At 41.6% G+C, this 27,059-nt stretch overlaps 1 protein-coding gene across 5 annotated transcripts in view; it reads right to left on the bottom strand.

Annotated features, from left to right (window-relative positions):
* Positions 1-14,828: 14,828 nt before the first annotated feature.
* Positions 14,829-27,059, bottom strand: part of ppip5k2 (diphosphoinositol pentakisphosphate kinase 2) — an 82,172-nt gene continuing 69,941 nt past the window's right edge. For all 5 annotated transcript variants that reach the window (XM_084160169.1, XM_084160171.1, XM_084160170.1 and 2 more), the window contains 3 exons: positions 17,595-17,738; positions 17,416-17,511; positions 14,829-16,137 (listed from right to left, as the gene is read on the bottom strand). In XM_084160169.1, coding sequence (XP_084016295.1) covers positions 15,518-16,137; positions 17,416-17,511; positions 17,595-17,738 — 860 coding nt within the window. In that variant the 3' untranslated portion in view covers positions 14,829-15,517. The remainder of the gene's footprint in view (positions 16,138-17,415; positions 17,512-17,594; positions 17,739-27,059) is intronic.

The following is a 27,059-nucleotide window of genomic DNA, read 5'->3' as shown; positions in this document are numbered from 1 at the left end:
TGTTGTGGGTTTTTCTTTTAGTTTGTCTTTTTGGAGGCAAACCTAGTGGGCATCCATGGTGGGTGTCTTTTAGAACCCCTTACTAGTAGCGTTGCCAACTTTCAGTGGACACCCACATGGGTGCCTTCAAAACCCGTTTTGAACCCCTTTCTGTTTTGTTTTGGTTGTCAAAGTGATTTCATTTGTTATATATATATATATATTGGTAACACTTCATTTTAAGGTGTCCTTATTACAGTGTAATTACATATGTAACTACACTGTAACAACTATTGTAATTCATTGTAATAATACATAGTTACACTGTAATAACATGTAACTGGTGGTAATTGAAACAACAACAAAAATATTCCAAAACATGCATCCTGTTTGCAATAAGGACCTAAAGTAAAACTGCAAAAAATGTGGCAAAGAAATTAACTTCATGTCCAGAATAGAAAGCGTTATGTTTGAGGCAAATCCAACACAACACTGAGTACCACTCTTCATATTTTCAAGCATGGTGGTGGCTGCATCATGTTATGGGTATGCTTGTCATCGGCAAGGACTAGGGAGTATTTTTTTATAGGATAAAATGAAATGGAATAGAGCTAAGCACAGGCAAAATCCTAGAGGAAAACCAGGTTCAGTCTGCTTTCTAACAGACAATGAGAGACAAATTAATCTTTCAGTAAGACAATAACCTAAAACACAAGGCCAAATATACACTGGAGTTGCTTACCAAGACACATTGAATGTTCCTGAGTGGGCTAGTTACAGTTTTGACTTAAATCGGCTTGAAAATCTATGGCAAGACTTGAAAATGGCTGTCTAGCAATGATCAACAACCAACTTGACAGAGCTTGAAGAATTGTTTTAATAATGTGCAAATATTGCACAATCCAGGTGACTTACCCAGAAAGACCCACATCTGTAATCGCTGCCAAAGGTGAATGGATGCCAAGGGTAGCCAGGCTTCCCCCAAAATTTTAACGAGCAAGCATTTCAGCCAGGTAGCCTAGGACAACAAAAACTAAAAGCGTGTACTGTATGACAGAGTCATAGACCGTTTCATCAACATGAAAGAGAGGAGGAAGGCATTGGCGTTTCTCTACAAGTCGGCTCAGGGATTCGAACCAGCAACCTTTCGGTTACTGGCACAATGCTCTTAACCGCTAGGCCTATATATCATGGTGGCAAGGCATATGAACTAACAGGTTATAGAGCAAACAAAGCAATTATCACAACACATAGGTTGTAATATGGCTTTTTTCTTGTTTGGCTTCACCATTGATTTGACCCACGCACCGCTACTGGTCTTGGCATGTGCGCTCTAGCCAACAGCTTGCCGATACAGTGCGGGTAGGCACTGCAGGTAGGTTGAGAAGGGTGCAATTGCAACCATCTTCAGGAACCCCTCTTTATACTTCTATTTGTCAATTTTTAAGTTAGGACAGGCGGACGTCGTGGGCGCTCCAGTACAGTAGGTGGCGTTGCACAATAACGTTGGATGACAGCCACCGATAAACCCCACAGAAGAAGGGGCGTGAGCGACAACGGTAGCTAGCCGTACCAGTGATGCCAACTTAGCAATTTTGTTGCTAGATTTATCAAACTTTCAGACTACCCTGGCAACTTTTTTTTTTAAACAGCACCTAGCAACAAATGTAGCTACTTTTTTAAAATGTATTTGGAACTTTTAGCAACTTTTGAAAAGTGACTCAAACGCTAAAATGCACACGTTTTCCCTCTAAATTACACAAAAACGATTTTCTGTCACAACACACGTGCCTGGCTGCAAAAGTGCATTGTGAGTGATTGTGAGTCAGCAGCAGGTGCTCAGCTCCTGCACAGGCAGCAGCAGGCCAGCCAAGCAGCACAACAACCTGGAGAGAGCTGGAGAGAGATGCCCAGCGCACACATCATTATTTGAGTTAAGTTGCTTGTTCAATAAGATAGCATATATACCTTGTTATTAGCTTGTACCTATAATTGTTGATCAGTTAGGTAGCATGTTAACTAACTACCAATAACCTGCTTAAAACTATAATTGTTCAGAATGTGTAGGTTTACTAGTTAATAAGAAAATAAATCAAATGTAATTGTTCAATAATGTGTTATGAGTAATTGTTCAATAATTCAATGTGTTGTGTTTAAAAATAAAGATATCTGATCATATAAAATGTGTTGTGTTTATATTACTTTTACAAATAAAAATATGCGACAATAAACAAACAAATCTAAACCAACAAATGGCAAATTATATTTGTCGCTGAGATGGCCAGTCAATTTGAGTAACGTTATTGTGTATTCTACGTACTGACGCAGTTTTACGTTTTTACGTAATGAAGTCATCACGCAATGACATCACAACGTCATTTAGCAACTTTTAGCAACACATCGACCTGCCTCTAGCAACTTCCCCTGAAAATGAGTTGGCAACACTGAGCCGTACACCGGTAGACAGTGTCATTGTTTATAGAGATGACTTTGTTTAGGACGAGTGCACTAGGTAGTGGGCATTTTCCTAATGAACGTCATGCATATTCAGTAAGGTACACATGGTCCTAGCCGTCTTATTGGCGGTAGATAGCTAGCTGTTTCCAAGTTGACATCGAGCTGGCTAGCTAGCTAATTCACAACTCACAAAGAACAAAAAAAAACGTACTTAGTTTAAATAGCTAGACATCGATGTCTTTGCAAGTTTTGCCACAACTAGTACTCCGTCTGTGAATCAACTTTTTTTTCAGGATAAGACACATATGTCATCAATAAATACCTTGTTTACTGTAAAATGTTTTCTGTGATTTTGTTTAGGGGAAGCAATATAAAAAACGAATAATTATGCAAAGCTAATTTCCCGCTTGAAATTGTTGAGCTGGAATCTCATGTTTGTTGTGAAAGATACTGATAACTACTGCAATTATTACGAAGACAGAAAATGAGGCTATGTGCAGCAATCAGGTGCAATACTGTCCAGATTTCCAACAGACGTTGAAAGTTATGTAAAAAATAAAGAGAAGTGGTCCTCTGTAGCTCAGCTGGTAGAGCACGGCGCTTGTAACGCCAAGGTAGTGGGTTCGATCCCCGGGACCACCCATACACAAAAAAAAATGTATGCGCACATGACTGTAAGTCGCTTTGGATAAAAGCGTCTGCTAAATGGCATATTATATTATTATAAGATGCATTTGGAGCAGTGGCGATTTTAGCATGTACATCTTGGTGGTGCAAACCCCCCAAAATGTTTTTAGATGCATGCCAGAAACACCACTACACTACACTAAACAATACATTAGTTGCACTATAACGATGACAAACGGTGCCCACAAACTGTTAGGGCCTACATAAAGCTATCCCAACAGCATAGCTTTCTTTTCAGCACCATGGAGTGAATCCTTACCACTGCTACACCTGGCTATCAGCGGAGCCTTGTCTGGTAGCAAAACAGTTCATTCAGCCTCATTTACTGCCTTAAAAAAAAAAAAAAAGCTGATAAGGCTGACTTGCTTAAACAAATGTGGTTTCTACTGACAATTGAGATGTACAAACTATGGCATAAGGGAACGATGAGCGGATAAGAGGCAATCCGTAATTTCCATTAAGACATTATTGAGCGAGCTGAGATGGACGTAGTCAATATAACTATTTGTTCAGCACTTTTGAAATGTACAGCAATAGAATTCAGAACATGGGCCGTTCTTACAGTATCCTCCCTGTACACCAAGTCAGAACCGTAGGATAAATAAAGGGGGCAAATAAGCAGACAATGAAAGCTCTTACAATATTCAATGATTACATTTCTCTAAAACAGGCTATAAGCTACATGTGCACCACCAAATCAGAACAGAACACTGGGAAAGGAACCACATTATTAGGGTGAGGCACATGGGCTACTAACAGCTTAATACACAACATACACTTAGTATTACTTTCTTAGCTACAGTATACATATCTCCCTGGCATATTACATAATTTATGCAGCAATTTTTGGACTCACCATTGCTGTGCTCACTTGAACAGGAAGGTGGCGCGGCGGTCCTTCTTGTGGTCAAATCTTGTCATCAGTCTGGCATTCTCTGGATTTATGGTGCTTTCAAGACAACTGGGAACTTGGGGGAAAAACAAGGTCGCATCTGACGTCAGTGATCTTTAGGTCGGAGCTCTAGAAAGAGGCCCGAGTTCCCGACTTGGATGTTGGATGACCGTTCAAACCACTCATGGTTGAACTTGCGATTTCCAACTTGTTGTGTAATGTTTATGTCCAATGGCTGATGAGCACCGACCGATACGTTTTATCTATAATTTCTCTCAGGGACGGAACTTTGGTTTTAGAAGTGGGGGGGACATACATTTTTTTTTTCTTCTTACAGTTGGATAAACACTCCAAACAGCCTACCCGACCGCTTGGAGGCTTCCGCATGGTCCTAAAGCACATTGCTGCCTCATTTTGTATCACATTCCAATGATAAAACTGTGTGTGGGGGGGGGGAGGGGACGACAACAAAATATGCAATTTCAGAATGTGGGGGGGACATGTCCAACCCCGTCCCCAGTGAAAGTTTCGCCCCTGATTTCTCTTCATATGACAAGGATTAAAAATGATTTTCCAGTAGATTGTCGACTTGATTCATGATGATGACAGGGCTCCGGGCAGCCAAGCGGAAATGGAGGAAAACTAGACTCCCTGCGGACCTGTCATCTTTTCACTCCCTCCTCTCTACTTTTTCTTCCTCTCTTTCTGCTGCTAAAGCCACTTTCTACCACTCTAAATGTCAAGCCTCTGCCTCTAACCCTAGGAAGCTCTTTGCCACCTCCTCCTCCTTCCCCTCCCTCCTCCCTCTCTGTGGATGACTTCGTCAACCATTTTGAAAAGAAGGTTGACGACATCCGATCCTCATTTATTAAGTTAAATGACACCGCTGGTCCTGGTCACACTGCCCTACCCTATGCTTTGACTTCTTTCTCCCCTCTCTCTCCAGATGAAATCTTGCGACTTGTGACGGCCGGCCGCCCAACCACCTGCCCGCTTGACCCTATCCCCTCCTCTCTTCTCCAGACCATTTCCGGAGACCTTCTCCCTTACCTCACCTCTCTCATCAACTCATCCTTGACCGCTGGCTATGTCCCTTCCGTCTTCAAGAGGGCGAGAGTTGCACCCCTTCTCAAAAAACCTACACTCGATCCCTCCGATGTCAACAACTACAGACCAGTATCCCTTCTTTCTTTTCTCTCCAAAACTCTTGAGTGTGCCGTCTCTAGCCAACTCTCCTGCTATCTCTCTCAGAATTACCTTCTTGATCCTAACCAGTCAGGTTTCAAGACTGGTCATTCAACTGAGACTGCTCTTCTCTGTGTCACAGAGGCTCTCCGCACTGCCAAAGCTAACTCTCTCTCCTCTGCTCTTATCCTTCTAGACCTATCTGCTGCCTTTGATACTGTGAACCATCAGATCCTCCTCTCCACCCTCTCCGAGTTGGGCATCTCCGGCGCTGCTCACTCTTGGATTGCGTCCTACCTGACAGGTCGCTCCTACCAGGTGGCGTGGCGAGAATCTGTCTCTGCACCACGTGCTCTCACCACTGGTGTCCCCCAGGGCTCAGTTCTAGGCCCTCTCCTATTCTCGCTATACACCAAGTCACTTGGCTCTGTCATATCCTCACATGGTCTGTCCTATCATTGCTACGCAGACGACACACAATTAATCTTCTCCTTTCCCCCTTCTGATAACCAGGTGGCGAATCACTTCTCTGCATGTCTGGCAGACATATCAGTGTGGATGTCGGATCACCACCTCAAGCTGAACCTCGGCAAGACAGAGCTGCTCTTCCTCCCTGGGAAGGACTGCCCACTCCATGATCTCGCCATCATGGTTGACAACTCCATTGTGTCCTCCTCCCAGAGTGCAAAGAACCTTGGCGTGACCCTGGACAACACCCTGTCGTTCTCCGCTAACATCAAAGCGGTGACCCGATCCTGCAGGTTCATGCTCTACAACATTCGCAGAGTACGACCCTACCTTACACAGAAAGCGGCACAGGTCCTAATCCAGGCACTTGTCATCTCCCATCTGGATTACTGCAACTCGCTGTTGGCTGGGCTCCCTGCCTGTGCCATTAAACCCCTGCAACTTATCCATCTGGTGTTCAACCTTCCCAAGTTCTCTCACGTCACCCCGCTCCTCGGCACACTCCACTGGCTTCCAGTTGAAGCTTGCATCTACTACAAAACCATGGTGCTTGCCTATGGAGCTGTGAGGGGAACGGCACCTCCTTACCTTCAGGCTCTGATCAGACCCTACACCCAAACGAGGGCACTACGTTCATCCACCTCTGGCCTGCTAGCCCCCCTACCTCTACGGAAGCACAGTTCCCGCTCAGCCCAGTCAAAGAACACCAATGGTGGAACAAGCTCCCCCACAACGCCAGGACAGCGGAGTCACTGACCACCTTCCAGAGACACTTGAAACCCTACCTCTTTAAGGAATACCTGGAATAGTATAATAGTAATCCTTCTACCCCCCCCCCCCCCTTTACTACCACCGTCTTTTGTCTAAACTAACTTATTTCACCTGCTAGTACTGACTTGTTTTAAAAAATGTACTTACTGTGATCGAGATGTAGTTGTCCCTGATTGCACTGAATTTGCTCACAGCTGCTTGTTTGAAGAAGTGTACTTACTGTGATCAAGATGTGGTTGTCCCACTGGCTATCCTAAGTTGAATGCACCAATTTGTAAGTCGCTCTGGATAAGAGCGTCTGCTAAATGACTTAAATGTAAATGTAAATGACTGCTTGTCTAGCTTGCTAGCTAAGATTTTAAAAGTATGATGTTGACATGATCAGTCCAATCAAAGCTACTGTAGATATGTGATTTGATGTCATTTTATCTGTGGCCAGTGACCTTGAGACTTCTTGGTTGGGCACTTCTAATGTAAATCTATGACAGCACCCAAAGGGCTTGAATTTTCGAGCTCTCCCTGTAGATTTTGGTGAAAAATATAGAAGATATAGAAATCATGAATGTAGAACATGAGAAGAATAAGACAGAGTTTGAGAGATTCTACAGTGTAGAATCAGAGCATAGCTTCAAAAGATAAATCAGGCTTAAGAGGGCAGCAACTGAAAATGTTCCGTAGGATAAAGTGTGGGTCTTTTTTTCGATAATATGTTCCGTTATTGGGGGTGTTGCTAATCAGGCGATGGTTGCTATGGTGGTGTCTCACAGAGAAGAATGTGTCAGTTTTGTTTGAAGAGAAGGAATGTGACGTAGACCCCAGAAGTCTGCAGACTACAGGGATGGAGTCCATCTACACTACTAACTATAACAGGACATGATCAGTAAGGCGGCAGGTAGCTTAGTGGTTAAGAGCGTTGTGCCAGTAACCGAAAGGTCGCTGGTTCTAATCCCCTAGCCGACTAGGTGAACAATCTGTCGATGTGCCCTTGAGCAAGGCACTTAACCCTAATTGCTCATGTAAGTCACTCTGGATAAGAGCGTCTGCTAAATGACTAAAATGTAAATGATTGAAGGTCCTCATTTGGGTACTGGTCACAGGAGTAGCAAGAAAGGCTGCCTTTTGGAGTCTATGTCACACTCCTTTTACACATACAGAGAGAAAAACAACATGGCTGCTGTTTAAATGAACTGTAGAGTACTATTAAAACCAATCAATTAGGATGAATAACAGGGATAGAGGACATAACAATAAACTATCTACAAACTACACTACCACAGATGTTATAACAACCAATACACTACTAAATGAAGTATAAAACAGGAGACCATGAGCATAGACCAACATCCATCAGAAACTGGAGTAGAGGTGAGAAAGAACAGGAGACCATGTTCATAAACTCCAGCAGATGATGCCAAACGTAGTTCAGTTGGTCTGCAGGAGGTTCAGGTGACAGGAGGAGGTGTCCTGAGGCTCACAAGCATCCAAAGGACTTCTTAAAACTTCAGTGTAGTGTGTAGAGGTATAAGAGAACAAGGATCGAGAACACAACAATGAACTTTAAACTAAACACTGGCCTATACGGTATACACAATGTCTGGGGGTCCCAGAGAAGAGGTTAAAAAACAACTGATGTTGTAGATTCCCAGAAACTGCTGAGGCCTCTTCTGCTCCTGGAAAGGGTAGAAGCTGCTCTTGCAGGGCTCGAGAGAAGAGAGAGAAGTGAGAGAGAGCGAGTGGGTCAGTCATATTTCCATAAAATGAAAAACAAAGCCTGTCATTTTTTGGTTGTTGTGTGAATTCAATAAAATGTGAGATTAAACCTTACACATTTTCGCCTTTACTCAGGAGGAAGATATGGCTGAGAAACATCAGACAGAGACATCAGTCTGCAGAAGTCCTTAGAGGACCTGAAGAAAGGGGGTTATGCTGTGTGTGAGGAGCACGGTACAGCTACTATCTTTGTCAACAAAAATACATTTCAGTCATATGATACTTTCCTGGTAAAAATGTCTCTTTCAACAGGGTTCACGGAAGACACTGTCCTCCGAGGCAGCACCTACCAGAATAAATAGCAGGAATCCACCCCCTCAATCTGCAACAGATGCACGGCGTTGTGGAAAAAGAGGTAAGCCAACTACAAAGTTCGTAGCAATTAAAGATGCATCGTTGTTGTTTTATATCAACACAACAGGTTTAAAGTCTTGAATTGTCTATTTTTGAAGGAGGGGACAGGGAAGCAGATGTAGGAGTTTTAGGTGAGAAAGACAGAGAGAACAAGATAATGGAGGAGAGTGTAGACCCAGCTCCAGCAGAGGACACAGCAGCAGATGGTCGGCAGGAGGTGGTCTGTCAGGTGACAGAGGTGGCGGAAGGAGGCGTCCTCACGAGCATACAGGAAGCTCAGGTGTCAAAGGAAGCAGCATGTAGCACAGGTGTCATGCACCGGGAGGCCATCATCCAATTGAAGGAGGTCTATAGTATAATAATAATAATAATAATAATAATAATAATAATAATACACCCGCAGTGATTGATTGCACAAACATTGAAACAAAAATATCACAGTTATTCTCATACAGATTATTTCATAGAATACAGTTCCTGGAAAATAAGCTGTCAAATTCACGCAAAAAAACAACAGGCAAATGCAAAGCAGACATGCCAAGACTAAAAGCCATGAAAACCAAGTACGTAGTCATCCTATAGATTGGAATAACACATAAATTGACTTCTAATAGACAACATTAGGATTGATTATACAATGATACGGTGATTTCATCATCATCATGCATCTATCCTCTTTATAATTTGTAGAACAAAAACAAGATCCAATGTTGGAGGCCATGGAGTCGCCACCGCCACATCTTCAAAGTACAGTCTGCAGAGTAATAAGAGAGGACAGAGGTTCTCTGTGGAGATAAAACAACTTGGAATACAGCGGGTCCACCACAATCCTTCCACTTACAGATTTCTGCGGGAAAAAAATATCCTGCCATCCCTACCTTGGTTTCTTTTCTGTAAGAATAAACATTGCATTTTGCTCTTACAAGAGGATTAATTTGTAGGACTGCATGTTTTCAGAAATTATCTAAAAGATGGTATCAATTATTTTATTTTGAAGCCCGGATTCCTTGACTCTTTCATCAAGAAGATGGAACTCCTGGTCAGATATATGAGCACAACAGAAAGAGAAGCCACTCCTGCGTTGTCTTGGCTGTGTGCTTAGGGTTGTTGTCCTGTTGGAAGGTGAACTTTCACCCCAGTCTGAACGCTCTGGAGCAGGTTTTCATCAAGGATCTCTCTGTACTTTGCTCCGTTCATCTTTCCCTCGATCCTGACTAGTCTCCCAGTCCCTGCCTCTGAAAAACATCCCAACAACATGATACTGCCACCACCATGCTTCACCATAGGGATGGTGCCAGGTTTCCTCCAGACGTGACGCTTGGCATTCAGGCCAAAGAGTTCAATCTTGGTTTCATCAGACCAAAGAATCTTGTTTCTCATGGTCATAGAGTCCTTTAGGTGCCTTTTGTAAAACTCCAAGCGGGCTGTCATGTGCCTTTTACTGAGGAGTGGCTTCAGTCTGGCCACTCTACCATAAAGGCCTGATTGGTGGAATGCTGCAGAGATGGTTGTCCTTCTGGAATGTTCACCCATCTCCACAGAGGAACTCTGGAGCTCTGTCAGAGTGACCATTGGGTTCTTGGTCACGTCTGGAGGAAACATGGCACCATCCCTACGGTGAAGCATGGTGGTGGCAGTATCATGCTGTGGGGATGTTTTTCAGCAGCAGGGACTGGGAGACTAGTCAGGATCGAGGGAAGGATGAACGGAGCAAAGTACAGAGATTCTTGATGAAAACCTGCTCCAGAGCGCTCAGGACCTTAGACTGGGCCAACAGGACAACAACCCTAAGCACACAGCCAAGACAACGCAGGAGTGGCTTCGGGACAAGTCTCTGAATGTCCTTGAGTGGCCCAGCCAGAGCCAGGACTTGAACCCGATCTAACATCTCTGGAGAGACCTGAAAATAGCTGTGCAGTGTCATGACTTGCCCTCATGGGATGAGGATCAAAGATGCCGGCTAGGCAAAGGTTTGAACACCCCCTCTCCTGGGGGCCAGTTTTATGACCGGTCGTAAATACCGTGCAGACTTTCTCTTCCTTGCCATGAAGTATTGGGAGAAAGGACCCCTTTGTTAAGACTGAGATTCTTCCCGCCAAAACTCCAACATCGAAAAGTGGATAATGAAACAATATTTCTACCACAAATAATGTGGGAAATTGTCGGTGGTGACTTAAAGAACAATCATGTCAAATTCGTTACTATGTTGTGATGTCATTAAAGACGATGGAACAACATAACTGTATCTCTGGGGGTGTACACTTCCCAGCTATGAGGTTTGCATCTAATTGTTGTATAAAACGAATGATTAAGTATAATAATACTTTCGTGAAGATAACAATGTGATTTTAGCATTCTAGATGAGATGATTGTTTTCCATATTGAAGTATCCATTCTAACCACCACTACGACCAGAAACTCTACAAAGGACATTGGGATCTCTGGTGGGCAAACCAGAGTCCTACATCATCAACTCAACTATCGAGGACAGCTACACGTAAATACATGTTGCATTTCTAATCCGAATGAGCAGATGCTAAACATTTGTATTTCCGTGAGCGTAGTTTCCAAAGTATCAACGATAGTTTGAATCTCTGTCTCTCCCTTCCAAGCATTCATGCCATTGTTAGTCCAGTCCACTAGGGACCTGTTTTCATTGTATTACGTTAGTAATCAGTAACCTGTGTGTGTGTGTATTGTCTTATTATTTAGATAGTACAAAATAATTAAGCCAATTTGTGTATTGCTGATTCATCAATAAGGTTAGGGTACTTGCAGGTTCAAGGATTATGCGACGTTCAGAATGAGACTGATAAGAGGTAATTATTTAATAAGTGATTTATCGATATACAACATATACCTTCTAAGAGTTTAATTCGGGAGATGGTAACTCGTTAAACAACTTATTTCGTGGTGCCCCAAATTCCTAATGAGTTAATTGTTACATGATTAATTTAAATAGTGACAATTAAACAGAGTCAGTTGAGTCGATAAATAAGTCATACATTAAAGTAAGTCACGCCACGACAGCAGCGACGCTCCCTATCCAACCTGACAGAGTTTGAGAGGATCTGCAGAGAAGAATGGTAGAAACTCCAAAGACAGGTGTGCCAAGCTTGTAGCATCATACCCAAGAAGACTCAAGGCTGTAATCGCTGCCAAAGGTGCTTCAACAAAGTACTGCGTAAAGGGTCTGAATACTTGTGATATCAGTTTTTTTTTATACATTTGCAAACATTTCTACAAACCTGTTTTTGCTTTGTCATTATGGGGTATTTTGTGTAGATTGAAGGGGGAAAAAACTATTTAATCCATTTTAGAATAAGGCTGTAACGTAACAAAATGTGGAAGAAGTCAAGGTGTCTGAATACCGAATGCTGTGATCGTATACAAATATATAATAATAATTGATTGGGTTTATATAGCACTTTTCTACTAACTGAGGTACTCCATGCACTTTACATACTCACCTCATCCACCATCAATGTGTAGCACCCACCTCAGTGATGCACAGTGACCATTTTTTGTGCCAGAACTCTCACCACACATCAGCTATCAGGTGGAGAGGTGAGGAGTGATGTACGACCATTAGGGGGATGATTAGGAGGCCATGATGGAATGTGGCCATGTTGGGAATTTAGCCATGACACCGGGGTGAACACCCCTACTCTTACAACAAGTGCCATGGGATTTTGAATGACCACAGAGAGTCAGGACACCCGTTTTAACGTCCCATCTGAAAGACAGCACCCTAACGCAGGACAATGTTCCCAAATGTAATCAAGGTTTGAAATTATGTTTTATTATATCGGTTTAGGCTTCTTGCGGTCAGTTTGCATTCTACATTTTTGTATTTATTATCATGTTCCGACCCCCTGACCCTCCGCTCAAGAACAAATTGGCCCGCGGCTGAATCTAGTTGATGATCCCTGATTTAGGGTATCAATTCTCAATGACTTTCAAAGACATTTGGAGGTAAGTATTTTGATATTTTTATTTATTTTTATTTTGAAAAGACAAAATAGTTGAATATTCCTGGGACCACCCATATGTAAAATGTATGCACACATGACTAAGTCGCTTTGGATAAAAGTGTCTGCTAAATGGCATATATTCATATTGGAATGTATTTGGAAATACACTAGGGAAGTATTTGAAAATATTCAAAATACACAGACTAAAATAAACTCCGATGCATTTAACCCAGGTATTTTAAATAATTGTTTGAAAATACTTTTAAGTAGTAGGCTATTTATAGGAAATTATTTGAAAATACTTCAAGTATTTGAGAAGAACTTGATTCGGGCCACATTATTTTGGAGTGAGTATTTAAACAACAAATAATCAAATAAAGATGTATTTAAACCTAGGTCTGATCGCCTCCCATATCCTTTACCTGTAATGTCTGTCACACCTTAACAGTCATCATTACTCCAATGTATAGGCCTGCTAAGTGTTTTGTGTAATACGGTGTAATAGTGTTTCCCTTACTAACACATATACAGTGGGGAGAACAAGTATTTGATACACTGCCGATTATGCAGGTTTTCTTACTTACAAAGCATGTAGAGGTCTGTAATTGTTATCATAGGTACACTTCAACTGTGAGAGACGGAATGTAAAACAAAAATCCAGATAATCACATTGTATGATTTTTAAGTAATTAATTTGCATTTTATTGCATGACATAAGTATTTGATCACCTACCAACCAGTAAGAATTCAGGCTCTCACAGACCTGTTAATTTTTCTTTAAGAAGCCCTCCTGTTCTCCACTCATTACCTGTATTAACTGCACCCGTTTGAACTCATTACCTGTATAAAAGACACCTGTCCACACACTCAATCAAACAGACTCCAACCTCTCCACAATGGCCAAGACCAGAGAGCTGTGTAAGGACATCAGGGATAAAATTGTAGACCTGCACAAGGCTGGGATGGGCTACAGGACAATAGGCAAGCAGCTTGGTGAGAAGGCAACAACTGTTGGCACAATTATTAGAGTTCAAGATGAGTTCAAGATGACGGTCAATCACCCTCGGTCTGGGGCTCCATGCAAGATCTCACCTCGTGGGGCATCAATGATCATGAGGAAGGTGAGGGATCAGCCCAGAACTACACGGCAGGACCTGGTCAATGACCTGAAGAGAGCTGGGACCACAGTCTCAAAGAAAACCATTAGTAACACACTACGCCGCCATGGATTAAAATCCTGCAGCGCACGCAAGGTCCCCATGCTCAAGCCAGCGCATGTCCAGGTCCATCTGAAGTTTGCCAATGACCATCTGGATGATCCAGAGGAGGAATGGGAGAAGGTCATGTGGTCTGATGAGACAAAAATTGAGCTTTTTGGTCTAAACTCCACTCGCCATGTTTGGAGGAAGAAGAAGGATGAGTACAACCCCAAGAACACCATCCCAACCGTGAAGCATGGAGGTGGAAACATCATTCTTTGGGGATGCTTTTCTGCAAAGGAGACAGGACGACTGCACCGTATTGAGGGGTGGATGGATGGGGCCATGTATCGCGAATCTTGGCCAACAACCTCCTTCCCTCAGTAAGAGCATAGAAGATGGGTTGTTGCTGGGTCTTCCAGCATGACAACGACCCAAAACACACAGCCAGGGCAACTAAGGAGTGGCTCCGTAAGAAGCATCTCAAGGTCCTGGAGTGGCCTAGCCAGTCTCCAGACCTGAACCCAATAGAAAATCTTTGGAGGGAGCTGAAAGTCCGTATTGCCCAGCGACAGCCCCGAAACCTGAAGGATCTGGAGAAGGTCTGTATGGCGGAGTGGGCCAAAATCCCTGCTGCAGTGTGTGCAAACCTGGTCAAGACCTACAGGAAACGTATGATCTCTGTAATTGCAAACAAAGGTTTCTGTACCAAATATTAAGTTCTGATTTTCTGATGTATCAAATACTTATGTCATGCAATAAAATGCAAATTAATTACTTAAAAATCATACAATGTGATTTTCTGGATTTTTGTTTTAGATTCTGTCTCTCACAGTTGAAGTGTACCTATGATAAAAAATTACAGACCTCTACATGCTTTGTAAGTAGGAAAACCTGCAAAATCGTCAGTGTATCAAATACTTGTTCTCCCCACTGTATACTGTGTGAATAACCTGATCTAGAGGAATCTATCCATAATTGTACCTCTCATACCAAAATGGTTTGCACAGACAACTAGAACTATTAATGACAGTTGTTGCACAACAAGTACAGCTTGTAGTAAAGAACAAATAAAGTGACAGTTAAATCAAAGATTTTCCCGGAATATTTATTCTGAATATGTACAACAATTATGTTTGATTACAATGTAATAAAGAGTGAAAACGATGGTCATTACAGTATTCATAAGGCTGACTCTTCCGGTTCCAGTTGCATGAATGGGAAATGAAGTGCAAGCTCAGAGTAGGTCTGAAAATATAGGTGGAAAACATATGTACCCTGTACAGGAAACAAGTACATTTTATCTGACTCTTTAAAAACATATATATTGGACCTTGTAGGCTCAAGATGAGCCAGAACATCCATTCCATTAGTCTCAGTTCTGGAATCCAGCGAGATGTGGGCAGCAGGATATTCAACATTTCAATTCTACACTGTACATCTGCATTACATTCAAATGTACAAGACGCTAAGCAACGGGTGAATCAAATGGGAAGCAGTCATACAGTAGCAAGAGAATCACAAACACATTGCATGTCTTAGGGTAAGTGTGCCTTTTACACACACTGTGCAATAGTGACACCCTCCGGAAACGTTGGAACTTCATGAAATGACCATGTTGCAAGTTCAGCTAAGAGTAACAGCATTTTGTAACAAATATCCCTAGTCTAGACGGAGATTATATGTGATTTCTGAGAAATCAGGAATCTCAAGATATGGTTAATCTAATCCTAATTGTGTAACAATTGCAACACTGTTTTGACCTTGAACAGAACATTTGTTTATTTGGAGTCCAGCTTTGCCTCCCTTTCCTTGCTGGTGGTCAAAGACCTGGCACCTTCGCCAAGAGTACCTTTAGAAGTAAGTCCCTGGTGAACTTTGTCATGGGGTGAAGTCTTGGACCCCTTTTCTGTGGGGTCTAGTGATGTTACTTTACCACTTGGTGTATCCTGGGGAAACGTTTGTGGTAACACTTTACCACTCTGGATTTCTTTGGAAGGTGGGTGTGGGGACATTTTACAAGTCAGGTTATCTTGGGTAAGGTTCTTTGATGGCACTTTGCCACTTGGTGCACCTGGGGCAGGGGATTGTGGTGGCGTGTCACCACTCTGGGTTTGTGGCGGTGCTTTGCAACTTTGGGCATCACGCTGCAGACTCAGCTCGCCCCATTTGTCTCCTGCGGTGTCGGGGGTTGAGGCCTCCAGTTTGTCATTGGGGGAGTGTTGAGTTGCTGAGAGACCAGCAGGAGGCTCCAGGTCCTCAGAGGTGGGTTGCAGGGCTGCTTTGCTTTCTGTGGTGGGCTGAGGGGGGGACTGCTGGGATGCTTTATCCCCAGCTGCAGCGTTTGGGGAAGGGTTGGCAGAGCCAGACCGGGGATCTTTGGTGGGCGATGAGCTGGTCCCTGTGAGGGAGAAAAGGAAGCGCAATGAGCATGGTCAACTGTGAGCATAGCTCCTCATACTGCTGGTGAAATGGAGTTCGGCTCATCTCAAGGTTGTAGAATTAATCTCCAGCTGTTACTGGGCTTTCAGATGTTTCAACTTGGCATTCTCCATTCACAAGAATATTGTGACTGAACAATAAGGTAAAATTCCAGTGGAAGGTCAACCTGAGAAAAAATGGTAGTGCAGACTAACAGTAGGCACGTCAAAAAACAGATAAAGCAACACCTCATGTTACAATGCCTCTCCCCTATTTGACCTAGATAGTTTGTGTGTACGTATTGATATGTAGGCTACTTGTGCCTTATTTAAATTGATGTAGTTCTGTCCTTGAGCTGTTCTTGTCTATTAATGTTCTGTATTATGTCATGTTTCATGTTTTGTGTGGACCCCAGGAAGAGTAGCTGCTGCTTTCACAACAGCTAATGGGGATACTAATAAAATACCAAATAGCTTCATTTGCATATTCATGTGCATTTTAACACAATATTTCAGAAAAGGTGTAATACAAATAATCTCATGTCTACATTCAACTGGTAATGGTCATTTTGATAGATAAAGAATATATATATTTTATACTCTATTTGGTGTGGTGCCTGGCTTTATTACCCTAATTAACATAATTATGTAGTTCCACTTCTGTTGACATTCTAAAAACATTCCAGATGACAACACTTGTGTTACAGTATGATAGATTTTGATCAAGAAAAATCGGACCGTTTCAGACTCTGTCACATCCATAACGGGGAGTGTAACATCCATAATCGTAGCTTCTCCTCTCCAAAAGTAATACATGTAAATTACAATCTTTTCAAAATGATTGTTTTTGTGTTCAGCCAAGCCTTTCATTCTAAAATGGCTATCCATGTTTTTTAACGTAAGACTTACAAACTCAGACTGCTAATATGTTCAGTCTCCCCAAAAAGCTTGTCCATTTCATGTCACATCCAAAAGCGTATTTTTTGCTTTATTTCACCAATATGAACAAGTCCTTTTTTTTGTGTACTACAGCCACACACATCAAACATTTAAATTATGTTTTGTGTGTCCATTCTGTGAGAAATGTTGTTTGTGATACTGTGCAAATGTCACATCCATAATGCTGAAATAGCCCAAAGAATGGTCAAATAAAGAGCAAACACTTTCAGTTCAACAAAGAGTACAGGTCACACAAACAGAACAAGCCTATTAGTTACTACTATAGCAAGTGATGGGTTATCAACACTAAAATCGTTTACCAGTTGCAGCCTTGTCCACATTCTTCTTGCCTTGTGTGAAAGGGCAGGGCAATATCTTTGCTGGAGTGTAAGTGTTCAAAGGAGTTTTCTTCCCAGCTGTCGAACACAAAAAAATTAATTGAGATGCGAGCATCGACAAATTACTGTTGATCATTTGTACGACGAGCAGCGATACGTACCTGGGGAGGAGGCAGAGATGTCCAGGAGTGACTCATGGGATGCAGCTATGGAAGCCAGGAAGTCGTCTATCTGTTTCAGCGAGAGCGAGTTGTGCAGGGTCTCCAGGGGGCATATGGACGGAACCATGGAGTACAACTCAAAACCTAGAGGGGGGAAATGCCTCCGGATGATAAGCCGACAATACAGAGAACACTACAAGCCCTCTGGAGACTAATCATGACAGAGAACATTGCATTATTTGGGGGGGGGAATGAAAATCGGCAGACAAAATCACAACGCTTCAATTATCTCAAAGTGACAGCAAACAAAAACAAAACACTACCGAAACAGATCAGATCTGATTGAGGTGAATACTGTAGGATGATGGCAGACGTATGACACAAAGTATATCCCACTGAAAGCAATACCCATCACGACTGTCCCAGCCAGGATGAGAAGAAACACAAAAGTGAATGTTAACTTACCCTAGTTGTGATTACAGTTTGGTTTATAAAGCCTTAAAGCCTTTGATGGACGTGGGGGGAGATTTAATAAAGTGGTCTAACAAACACCACAATATTGTTCAGGGGAAAAGCTAGTGTTTTTTTTTTTTTTTTTTTTTACATTCGGTTTAAAGCTGCAATATGTAACGTTTTGGGCGACCTGACCAAATTAGCATAGAAATATGAGTCATAGATCTCATTGAAAGCAAGTCTAAGAAGTGGTAGATCTGTTCTATGTGAGCTATTTCTATGCTTCCTGTTCTTAAGTTTCGTTTTTTGCATCTTTTACTTTCGGTTTTGTACATCAGCTTCAAATGGCTGAAAATACAATATTTGTGGTAATTGAAAAGAGATTTCACAGCGGTTTAGATTGCACAATGATTCTCTACAAGGATGAATGGAGCAAAGTACAGAGAGAACCTTGATGAAAACCTTCTCCAGAGCGCTCAGGGCCTCAGACTTGGGCGAAGGTTCACCTTGCTTGTTTTGCCACAAACTGAAATTAGGAGAACTATTAGAATTTTAGCAACCAGGAAATGGCGGAGTGATGTCTGCATATTGCACGTTTAATAAAATACCATACTGTAAGAAAATGTCATAACTGTACATGCAACTATTTAAGACGTTTTAGAAATTACAATACACACAAAAGAACATGGGGCTTCTTTCCTTTTTCATCTCTTTTTCCAAGCCACTTGGCTCTTTGGTGGCTCTAGCACTATTCTTCAGTGGTCATCCATTAGTGACTGTGGGTAATACAGTGCATTCGGAAAGTATTCAGACCCCTGGACTTTTTCCACATTTTGTTACATTACAGCCTTGTTCTAAAATGAATAAAATAAAATAAATAAAAACTCAATCTACACACAATACCCCATTATGACAAAGCGAAAACAGGTTGTTAGAAATTTTAGCAAATGTATTAAACAAAAAACAGAAATACCTTATTTACATAAGTATTCAGACCCTTTGCTATGTGACTCGAAATTGAGCTCAGGTGCATCCTGTTTCCATTGATCATCCTTGAGATGTTTCTACAACTTGATTGGAGTCCACCTGTGGTAAATTAAATCGATTGGACATGATTAGGAAAGACACACATGGTCTATATAAGCTCCCACAGTTGACAGTGCATGTTATAGCAAAAACCAAGCCATGAGGTCCAAGGAATTGTCCGTAGAGCTCCAAGACAGGATTGTGTCAGGGCACAGATCTGTGGAAGGGTACCAAAAAATTACTACAGCATTGAAGGTCCCCAAGAACACAGTGGCCTCCATCATTCTTAAATGGAAGAAGTTTGGAGCCTTCCTAGAGCTGGTCGCTGGCCCAAACTGAGCAATCAGCAGAGAAGGGCCTTGATCAAGGAGGTGACCAAGAACCCGATGGTCACTCTGACAGAGCTCTAGTGTTCCTCTGTGGAGATGGGTGAACCTTCCAGAAGGACAACCATCTCTGAAGCACTCCACCAATCAAGCCTTTATGGTAGAGTGGCCTGATGGAAGCCACTCCTCAGTAAAAGGCACATGATAACCCGCTTGGAGTTTGCCAAAAGGCACGTAAAGACTATCGGACCATGAGAAACAAGATTCTCTGGTCTGATGAAACCAAGATTGAACTCTTTGGCCTGAATGCCAAGCGTCACGTCTGGAGGAAACCTGGCACCATCCCTACGGTGAAGCGTGGTGGTGGCAGCATCATGCTGTGGGGATGTTTTTCAGCGGCATGGACTGGGAGACTAGTCAGGATCGAGGGAAGGATGAACGGAGCAAAGTACAGAGAGATCCTTGATCCTTTTCCAGAATGATCAGGACCTCAGACTGGGGCGAAGGTTCACCTTCTAACAGGACAACAACCCTAAGCACACAGCCAAGACAACGCAGGAGTGGCTTCGGGACAAGTCTCTGAATGTCCTTGAGTGGCCCAGCCAGAGCCCGGACTTGAACCCGATTGAACATCTCTGGAGAGACCTGAAAATAGCTGTGCAGCGACGCTCCCCATCCAACCTGACAGAGCTTGAGAGGATCTGCAGAGAAGAATGGGAGAAACTCCACAAATACAGGTGTGCCAAGTTTGTAGCGTCATACCCAAGAAGACTCTAGGCTGTAATCGCTGCCAAAGGTGCTTCAACAAAGTACTGAGTAAAAGGTCTGAATACTTATGTAAATATTATATTTCTGTTTTTTTTGCAAAAATCTCTAAAAAACTGTTTTTGCTTTGTCATCATGGGGTATTGTGTGTAGATTGATGAGGAAAAAACTATTTAATCAATTTTAGAATAAGGCTGTAACGTAACAAAATGTGGAAAAAGTCAAGGGGTCTGAATACTTTCCGAATGTACTGTATACAATTGGAATTGGTTAGATATACTTAATTTCTAAATTATTGTAGAAAATATATAAATAAATAATAATAGTGTGTCTTTTCAAGACTGAAAGAGCTGCGGTAGATTCAGTTTCCAAAGCATGTAGAATTTGACAGCTGAGAAGGTAACAAGTAACTGGGAAAATAATATTTAGGCAGTACAGTAACACCAATGCGCAAATAAATGTGTCTGAGACACTGCAGACAAAGGTGATGATGCAGAAAACATATACGGTTAGTATGTTGCAATGAGACATGGCTTCTCTGGTTAATACAACATGAGGGCAAAAGGGGACATTTTTATGCTCACTAATAACAGCATCAAAATCTTCCCCATTTGCATGTCATTGAGGCAATTCATAGAACTAAATATGTTGCTAAATATATATAACTAAATTCAATTGAGCTTATCATTTTAGGCAATAACCACATATTTGTATGAATACTCCCCAATGAGTCTAACACACCATGGATGAAAAAACCTTGGTACTCTGTACAAAGACACATTTTGAGATATGATAATTATGTAAATTAATGTTAAAAAATATTAGATTTGAACAAAGTTCCTTTATCAATAAAACCTTTTTTGTTGGCCAAATAGAAATAAAATAATAAGTATATTTGCAAGGATGTAATAACACAGTAATTACACTATGATCCCTCAGGAAAAGGTATAGATTGGCTCTTCCCCCTTTCTTATTAAACGTATCTTATTTGACCTTATTTTCCCTATAACAAGTAAATATATATTCATAATATTTATATATGTATCCTAGAAATTCACAGTAATAATGATAACAAATCTTAATATTTTATCAATAAATATACTAAACCTTTTTGGACTGTAGGACATGTCCTGTATGCCTGTGGCTTAGAGGATTTATTATAGATAGCACCTCACAACAGCACCAAATAGAAATATACATTTTCATGAGCAAGAGTGTTCTGGGGGGGGGGGGGGGGCAGGACTAAGAAAGATCAAGGAAGCTGAACTATACACAACAGAAAAACTAAAAACACCAAACAATGTTCAGACAAGATATAAATGGGTAAATTACACATAATAAAACACTTACCACAGAACATACTGGAAAAGACTGACCCATTTAGAAAAGCAGAAGAAAAACAACGATAACCCAAAATTATCAAATTAGTGCAAATTGGTTTAATGTACAAAGAACGTACTTTAACGACAAAATCATATTTTGTTGCATCAAAATTAGAGTCAACCACAAGCTGAGGTGGCTGACAGGTTTATGCGGACCAAATGTAAGAAAATATGAATCCCAGATATCACATTATGATTTCAAATTTCAAAAGTTGCCTTTACATTTAAAACAATTAAGGAAAAGTGCAATAGATACTACAGCTATATTTGACTAGATTAGCAGCATTACTATATTTGACTAGATTAGCAGCATTACTATATTTGACTAAATTAACAGCATTCATATTTGACTAGATTAACAGCATTACTATATTTGCCCAGATTAACAGCATTACTAAATTAGATTAACCACATTACTATATTTTCCATAGATTAACGGCATTACTAAATTTGACTAGAATAACATCATTACCATATTTGCCATAGATTCAAAACATTACTACATTTGACTAGATTAACGGTATAACTATAATTTGCCATACGTCTAAAGGAACATTTATAGATTGGCAACATTCTTGTGATACAGTCACCCAACTCTCGACACAACAAAAGCCATCAAGAAAAAAAAAAACATACCATTGAAGGCCATATTCGAGCCAAACAAACTACTAAAACTACAGCACCGCAACTATTAACATGAACAGATGAGCAGGGGGACAGGACTAGCTAGCCACAAATAGCTCCATGAGGTCCTAAACTATAGGGTGACAAACATGAGGACTTTTCAGGCGAACAAAAGAAGCACATGGTCTTGGAAGTTTGCATGAGCATTCAGTAGTCTCAATGTTTATGATCACATTCCATGTGCACTGCTTTGACGCTAGCAGAGGATCTCATGGGGGAGGGAAGATTCTATCCAGACCAAAATAAAACAGGGATGAGGTAAGGGGGTGCATCTTAATTAACAAAAGCAAACATACCATTGGTCGGGTGTCGCGCAAATGAGATAGAAAATCGTTTTACAGCAGACCCACGCGTGGCCTCTGAGAAAGAGAAAAACAGGTACCTGAAATGTACAACAGCTAACAGAAATAGAGGTTAGGAAAAGGCTAAAGAAGTGAAGTATTAGAAGGCGTGCAGGAAAGAAGGGTGAGGAAAGGAACGTTTTGTTTTAGTAGTGAGTTAACTGTTAGGATTCTCTCAGCCAGAGCAAGGTTTGTGAAGATTAACAATTATTATGGTTGTCTGGAAACAATTTCTAAAAAGGCCAATGGACACCTGTACTGGTCCCCCACTTTATTGAACCTTGCATATAGCAGAATCAAACCCAAACCACATCTACTGTAGCTTCACCACCTGCCTTCCACCAACTAGTTTTCCTACAATTACCTTGCTGGTGCTTCAGCATCTTTTCAGTGCTACAAATGATTAACTAATGTCCAACTTTCCACACATTACAGTATACATAGGATACATTCTATGTGACTGTGCAAAGAATCCTGGATTTTATGGGTTAATCAATTAAAAGTTTGATGATCCTGATCAATTTGCTTCAAACTAAGGAAAAGCTGTTCATTTGGACAGCCATAATCTTAGACATTTTTGATTTTCTTCATGACTTTATTTCAGCAAGCCATGACACCCACCATCTCAGATTGTTCTGAAATCATTTCTGTAGTTATAAACAGATAAGATTAGCATCCCTGAAACGTTATTTTAATTTTAATTTAATCTCTGAGAAATTGCACCCAAATTGGACCTTTTGATTTGCGGGATTCAGATAATATTCAACAAATACAGTATAGTACCCAACATCCGATTGGACTAAACTTCCTCCCATTGAGTAAGACATGAAGCCACCCACGGACCCACGGACCCCCGCGCCAATCCCACCTCAACAACCAGTATATAGTATCAGTTCTCTACGTTTGAAAAGTAGTATGAAGCTGCGGTTTGTTGTATTGCTTCTTCATCTTTTGTAATGCATTTCCTGTGAATCTGGTGATTTTTTTTTCTTTCTTTTTTTTAAACTTGTATTTACCAGAAATCAGTGTGAAAGTACCAGGTTCTGCCCACTAGATCCCACTGTTTCCTGCTACTGCCACTACACACTTGTATCCACTTTCCTGGTCTGTTGTGTTTATTAAAAATGGAACACAACATTTTTCTTTGCAACTTTGGGTAGAAAACCAATAGCTTTTGCTCATAAATTGTGAGGTCAAGCCAGTCCTCCATGAAAGCAATTCAGTTTGTCCTTCTCTTAGCAACCTAATGCTTCAACCCAACTCTCCTTGAACAGTCCAACAAGTGGCCTCTCTCATTAGTTATTCCTACGCAATTCTCATATGAAGACTTTTTCTACAAGCCCAAAACTTGTGACAACCCTAATCAAATTATAAACCATTGCAAGGCAGTTGTATGTTTTTCAATACAATTATTAGAAAGCATCTCTATATTTAGTGTGATTACTGACATTTACCATTAAACCTACCCAGCCCAATACCATTACCCTTGCAAAACACTTTACAGTATGTGTTTGGGACTTTTACAATTGAAACCATGAAGAATTGCTGTAGCCTAATGGTTTGCTTGTTTGCCAGGAATGGTCTAACTAATCCATACCTTTCTTGAAGGGAATAAAACACACACACACACACACACAGAGGGGCCATTTCCTGGACACAAATTAAGCCTAAGAGAAGGAAAAACTTGCGGCTGAGTCGTGAGGATAACCGCACTATTTATTTTCATGAGCAAAAGCTATTGGTTTTCTACCCAAAGTTGCAAAGAAAATGATGTGATCCATTTAATAAACACAAGAGACCAGCAAAATGGATAAAAGTATCAGGAACAGCGGCATCTAGTGGGCAAAACTTGGTACTTTCACGCTAATTTATAGTAAATAATGCAAGCGACTTCAATGGCTAATTTCTCTGAACAAAAAAAACTAACGTCACCAGATTCACAGGGAATACATTACAAAGGATGAAGACACAATAGTCCAAGCAGCAGCTCCATACTACTTGTCAAACAGAGACCTGATACTGTATACTGGTTGTTGGGATGGGATTGGTGTGGGGGGTCCGTGGGTGGCTTTTGACCATTTTATTGGATTCCTCATGTCTTACTCACAGTTAGGAAGAATTATGGTCTAAATCGGATGTTAGGTACTATATTTATTGAAGATACGAATCCTATAAATTAAAAAACAGAAAATTTGGGTGCAATCAATTAGCTTAATTTCTCAGAGATCAAATTACACTATATACACAAAAGTATGTGGACACCCCTTCAAATTAGTGGATTTGGCTATTTCAGCCACACCCGTTGCTGACAGGTGTATAAAATCTAGCACACAGCCATGCAGTCTCCATAGACAAACATTGGCAGTAGAATGGCCTTACTGAAGAGCTCAGTGATTATTATGATTAATTGTTTTGTAATTTTACCCCCTTTTTCGTGATATCCAAATTGGTAGTTACGATCTTGTCTCATCGCTGCAACTCCCCAACGGGCTCGGGAGAGGCAAAGGTCGAGTCATGCGTCCTCCGAAACATGACCCGCCAAGCCGCGCTGCTTCTTAACACCTGCTTGCTTAACCCGGTAGCCAGCCGCACCAATGTTTTGGAGGAAACACCATTCAACTGAAGTCAGCTTGCAGGTGCCCGGCCCTCCACAAGGAGTCGCTAGAGCGCGATGAGCCAAGGAAATCCCCCCGGCCAAACCCTCCCCTAACCTGGACGACGCTGGGCCAATTGTGCGCCGCCCTATGGGACTCACGGTCACGGCCGCCTGTGACACAGCCTGGGATCGAACCACATGCAGTAGTGATGTCTCAACACTTCAATGCAGTACCTTAGACCGCTGCGCCACTTGGGAGGCCAAGCTCAGTGACTTTCAACGTGGCACTGTCATAGGATGCCACCTTTCCAACAATCTATTCGTCAAATCTTTGCCCTGCTAGAGCTGCCCCGGTCAACTTTAAGTGCTATTATTGTGAAGTGGAAACATCTAGGAGCAACAACGACTCAGCCGCGAATTGGTAGGCCACACAAGCTAACAGAACGGGACCGCAGAGCGCTGAAGCGCGTATCACGTAAAAATCGCCTGTCCTCGGTTGCAACACTCACTACCGAGTTCCAAACGGCCTCTGGAAGCAAACGTCAGCACAAGAACTGTTCGTCGGGAGCTTCATGAAATGGATTTTCATGGCCGAGCAGCCGCACACAAGCCTAAGATCACCATGCACAATGCCAAGCGTCAGCTGGAGTGGTGTAAAGCTCGCTCCCATTGGACTCTGGAGCAGTGGAAACATATTTTCTGGAGTGAGATGAATCACGCTTCACCATCTGGCATTCTGACGGACGAATCTGGGTTTGGCGGATGCCAGGAGAACGCTACCTGCCCCAATGCATAGTGCCAACTGTAAAGTTTGGTGGAGAGGAATAATGGTCTGGGGCTGTTTTTCATGGTTCGGGCTAGGCCCCTTAGTTCCAGTGAAGGGAAATCTTAACGCTACAGCATACAATGACATTCTATACGATTCTGTGCTTTTTGGCAACAGTTTGGGGAATGCCCATTCCTGTTTCAGCATGACAATGCCCCCGTGCACAAAGCGAGGTCCATACAGAAATGGTTTGTCGAGATCGGTGTGGAAGAACTTGACTGGCCTGCACAGAGCCCTGATCTTAACTCCATCGTACACCTTTGGGATGAATTGGAACGCTGACTGCGAGCCAGGCCTAATCACCCAACATCAGTGCCCGACCTCACTAATGCTCATGGCTGAATGGAAGCAAGTCCCCGCAGCAATGTTCCAACATCTAGTGGAATGCCTTCCAAGAAGAGTGGAAGCTGTTATAGCAGCAAAGGGGAGACCAACTCCATATTAATGCCCATGATTTTGGAATGAGATGTTCGACGAGCAGGTGTCCACATATTTCTGGTAATGTAGTGTATATTTCAACAGAATAATGTTTCAAGAATGCTAATCTTATCTGTTTTGAACTATACAAATTATTTCAGAACAATCTGAGATGGTGGGTTTTCGAAATCCTATTTCTTGTGCTTATTGAGGTGGAATGACTCCGGCTTGAAATCAAATGCCCATGTAAATGACAACAGTGAAACAGTCTGTGAAAAAGTGCTATAACATGTGTTACTTAGTAACGTTCTAAAACTGGGTGAGCAATTAAATAAAAACTAAAATATTATCTACACCTTATTCCACAGATCTGCCAGTATAATAGAAAAAGAGTATTCTAAACTTTGTGGAATAGGCCTAACTGTTTTAATAAAAGCTATCAAAAATGTCTGGAAAGATCCAAAAGGATGATCTAAAATGCATAAAAATGCGGAAAAGCTACAAAGACTGCCATAAGAAAACGCCAAAAAAATAAAATAATAATATTCATAAAATTACAATTGAGTATTTGTAGACTGTTTGAAGAGTGTAATATGGGAACAAAACCAGGGTTGGGGTCAATTCCATTTCAATTAAGTCAATTCAGGAA

Source organism: Coregonus lavaretus (genome assembly GCF_964263955.1).
Source record: "Coregonus lavaretus genome assembly, chromosome: 4".
NCBI classification, from domain to species: Eukaryota; Metazoa; Chordata; class Actinopteri; order Salmoniformes; family Salmonidae; genus Coregonus; species Coregonus lavaretus.
This window is presented reverse-complemented; position numbering and strand designations above follow the sequence as displayed.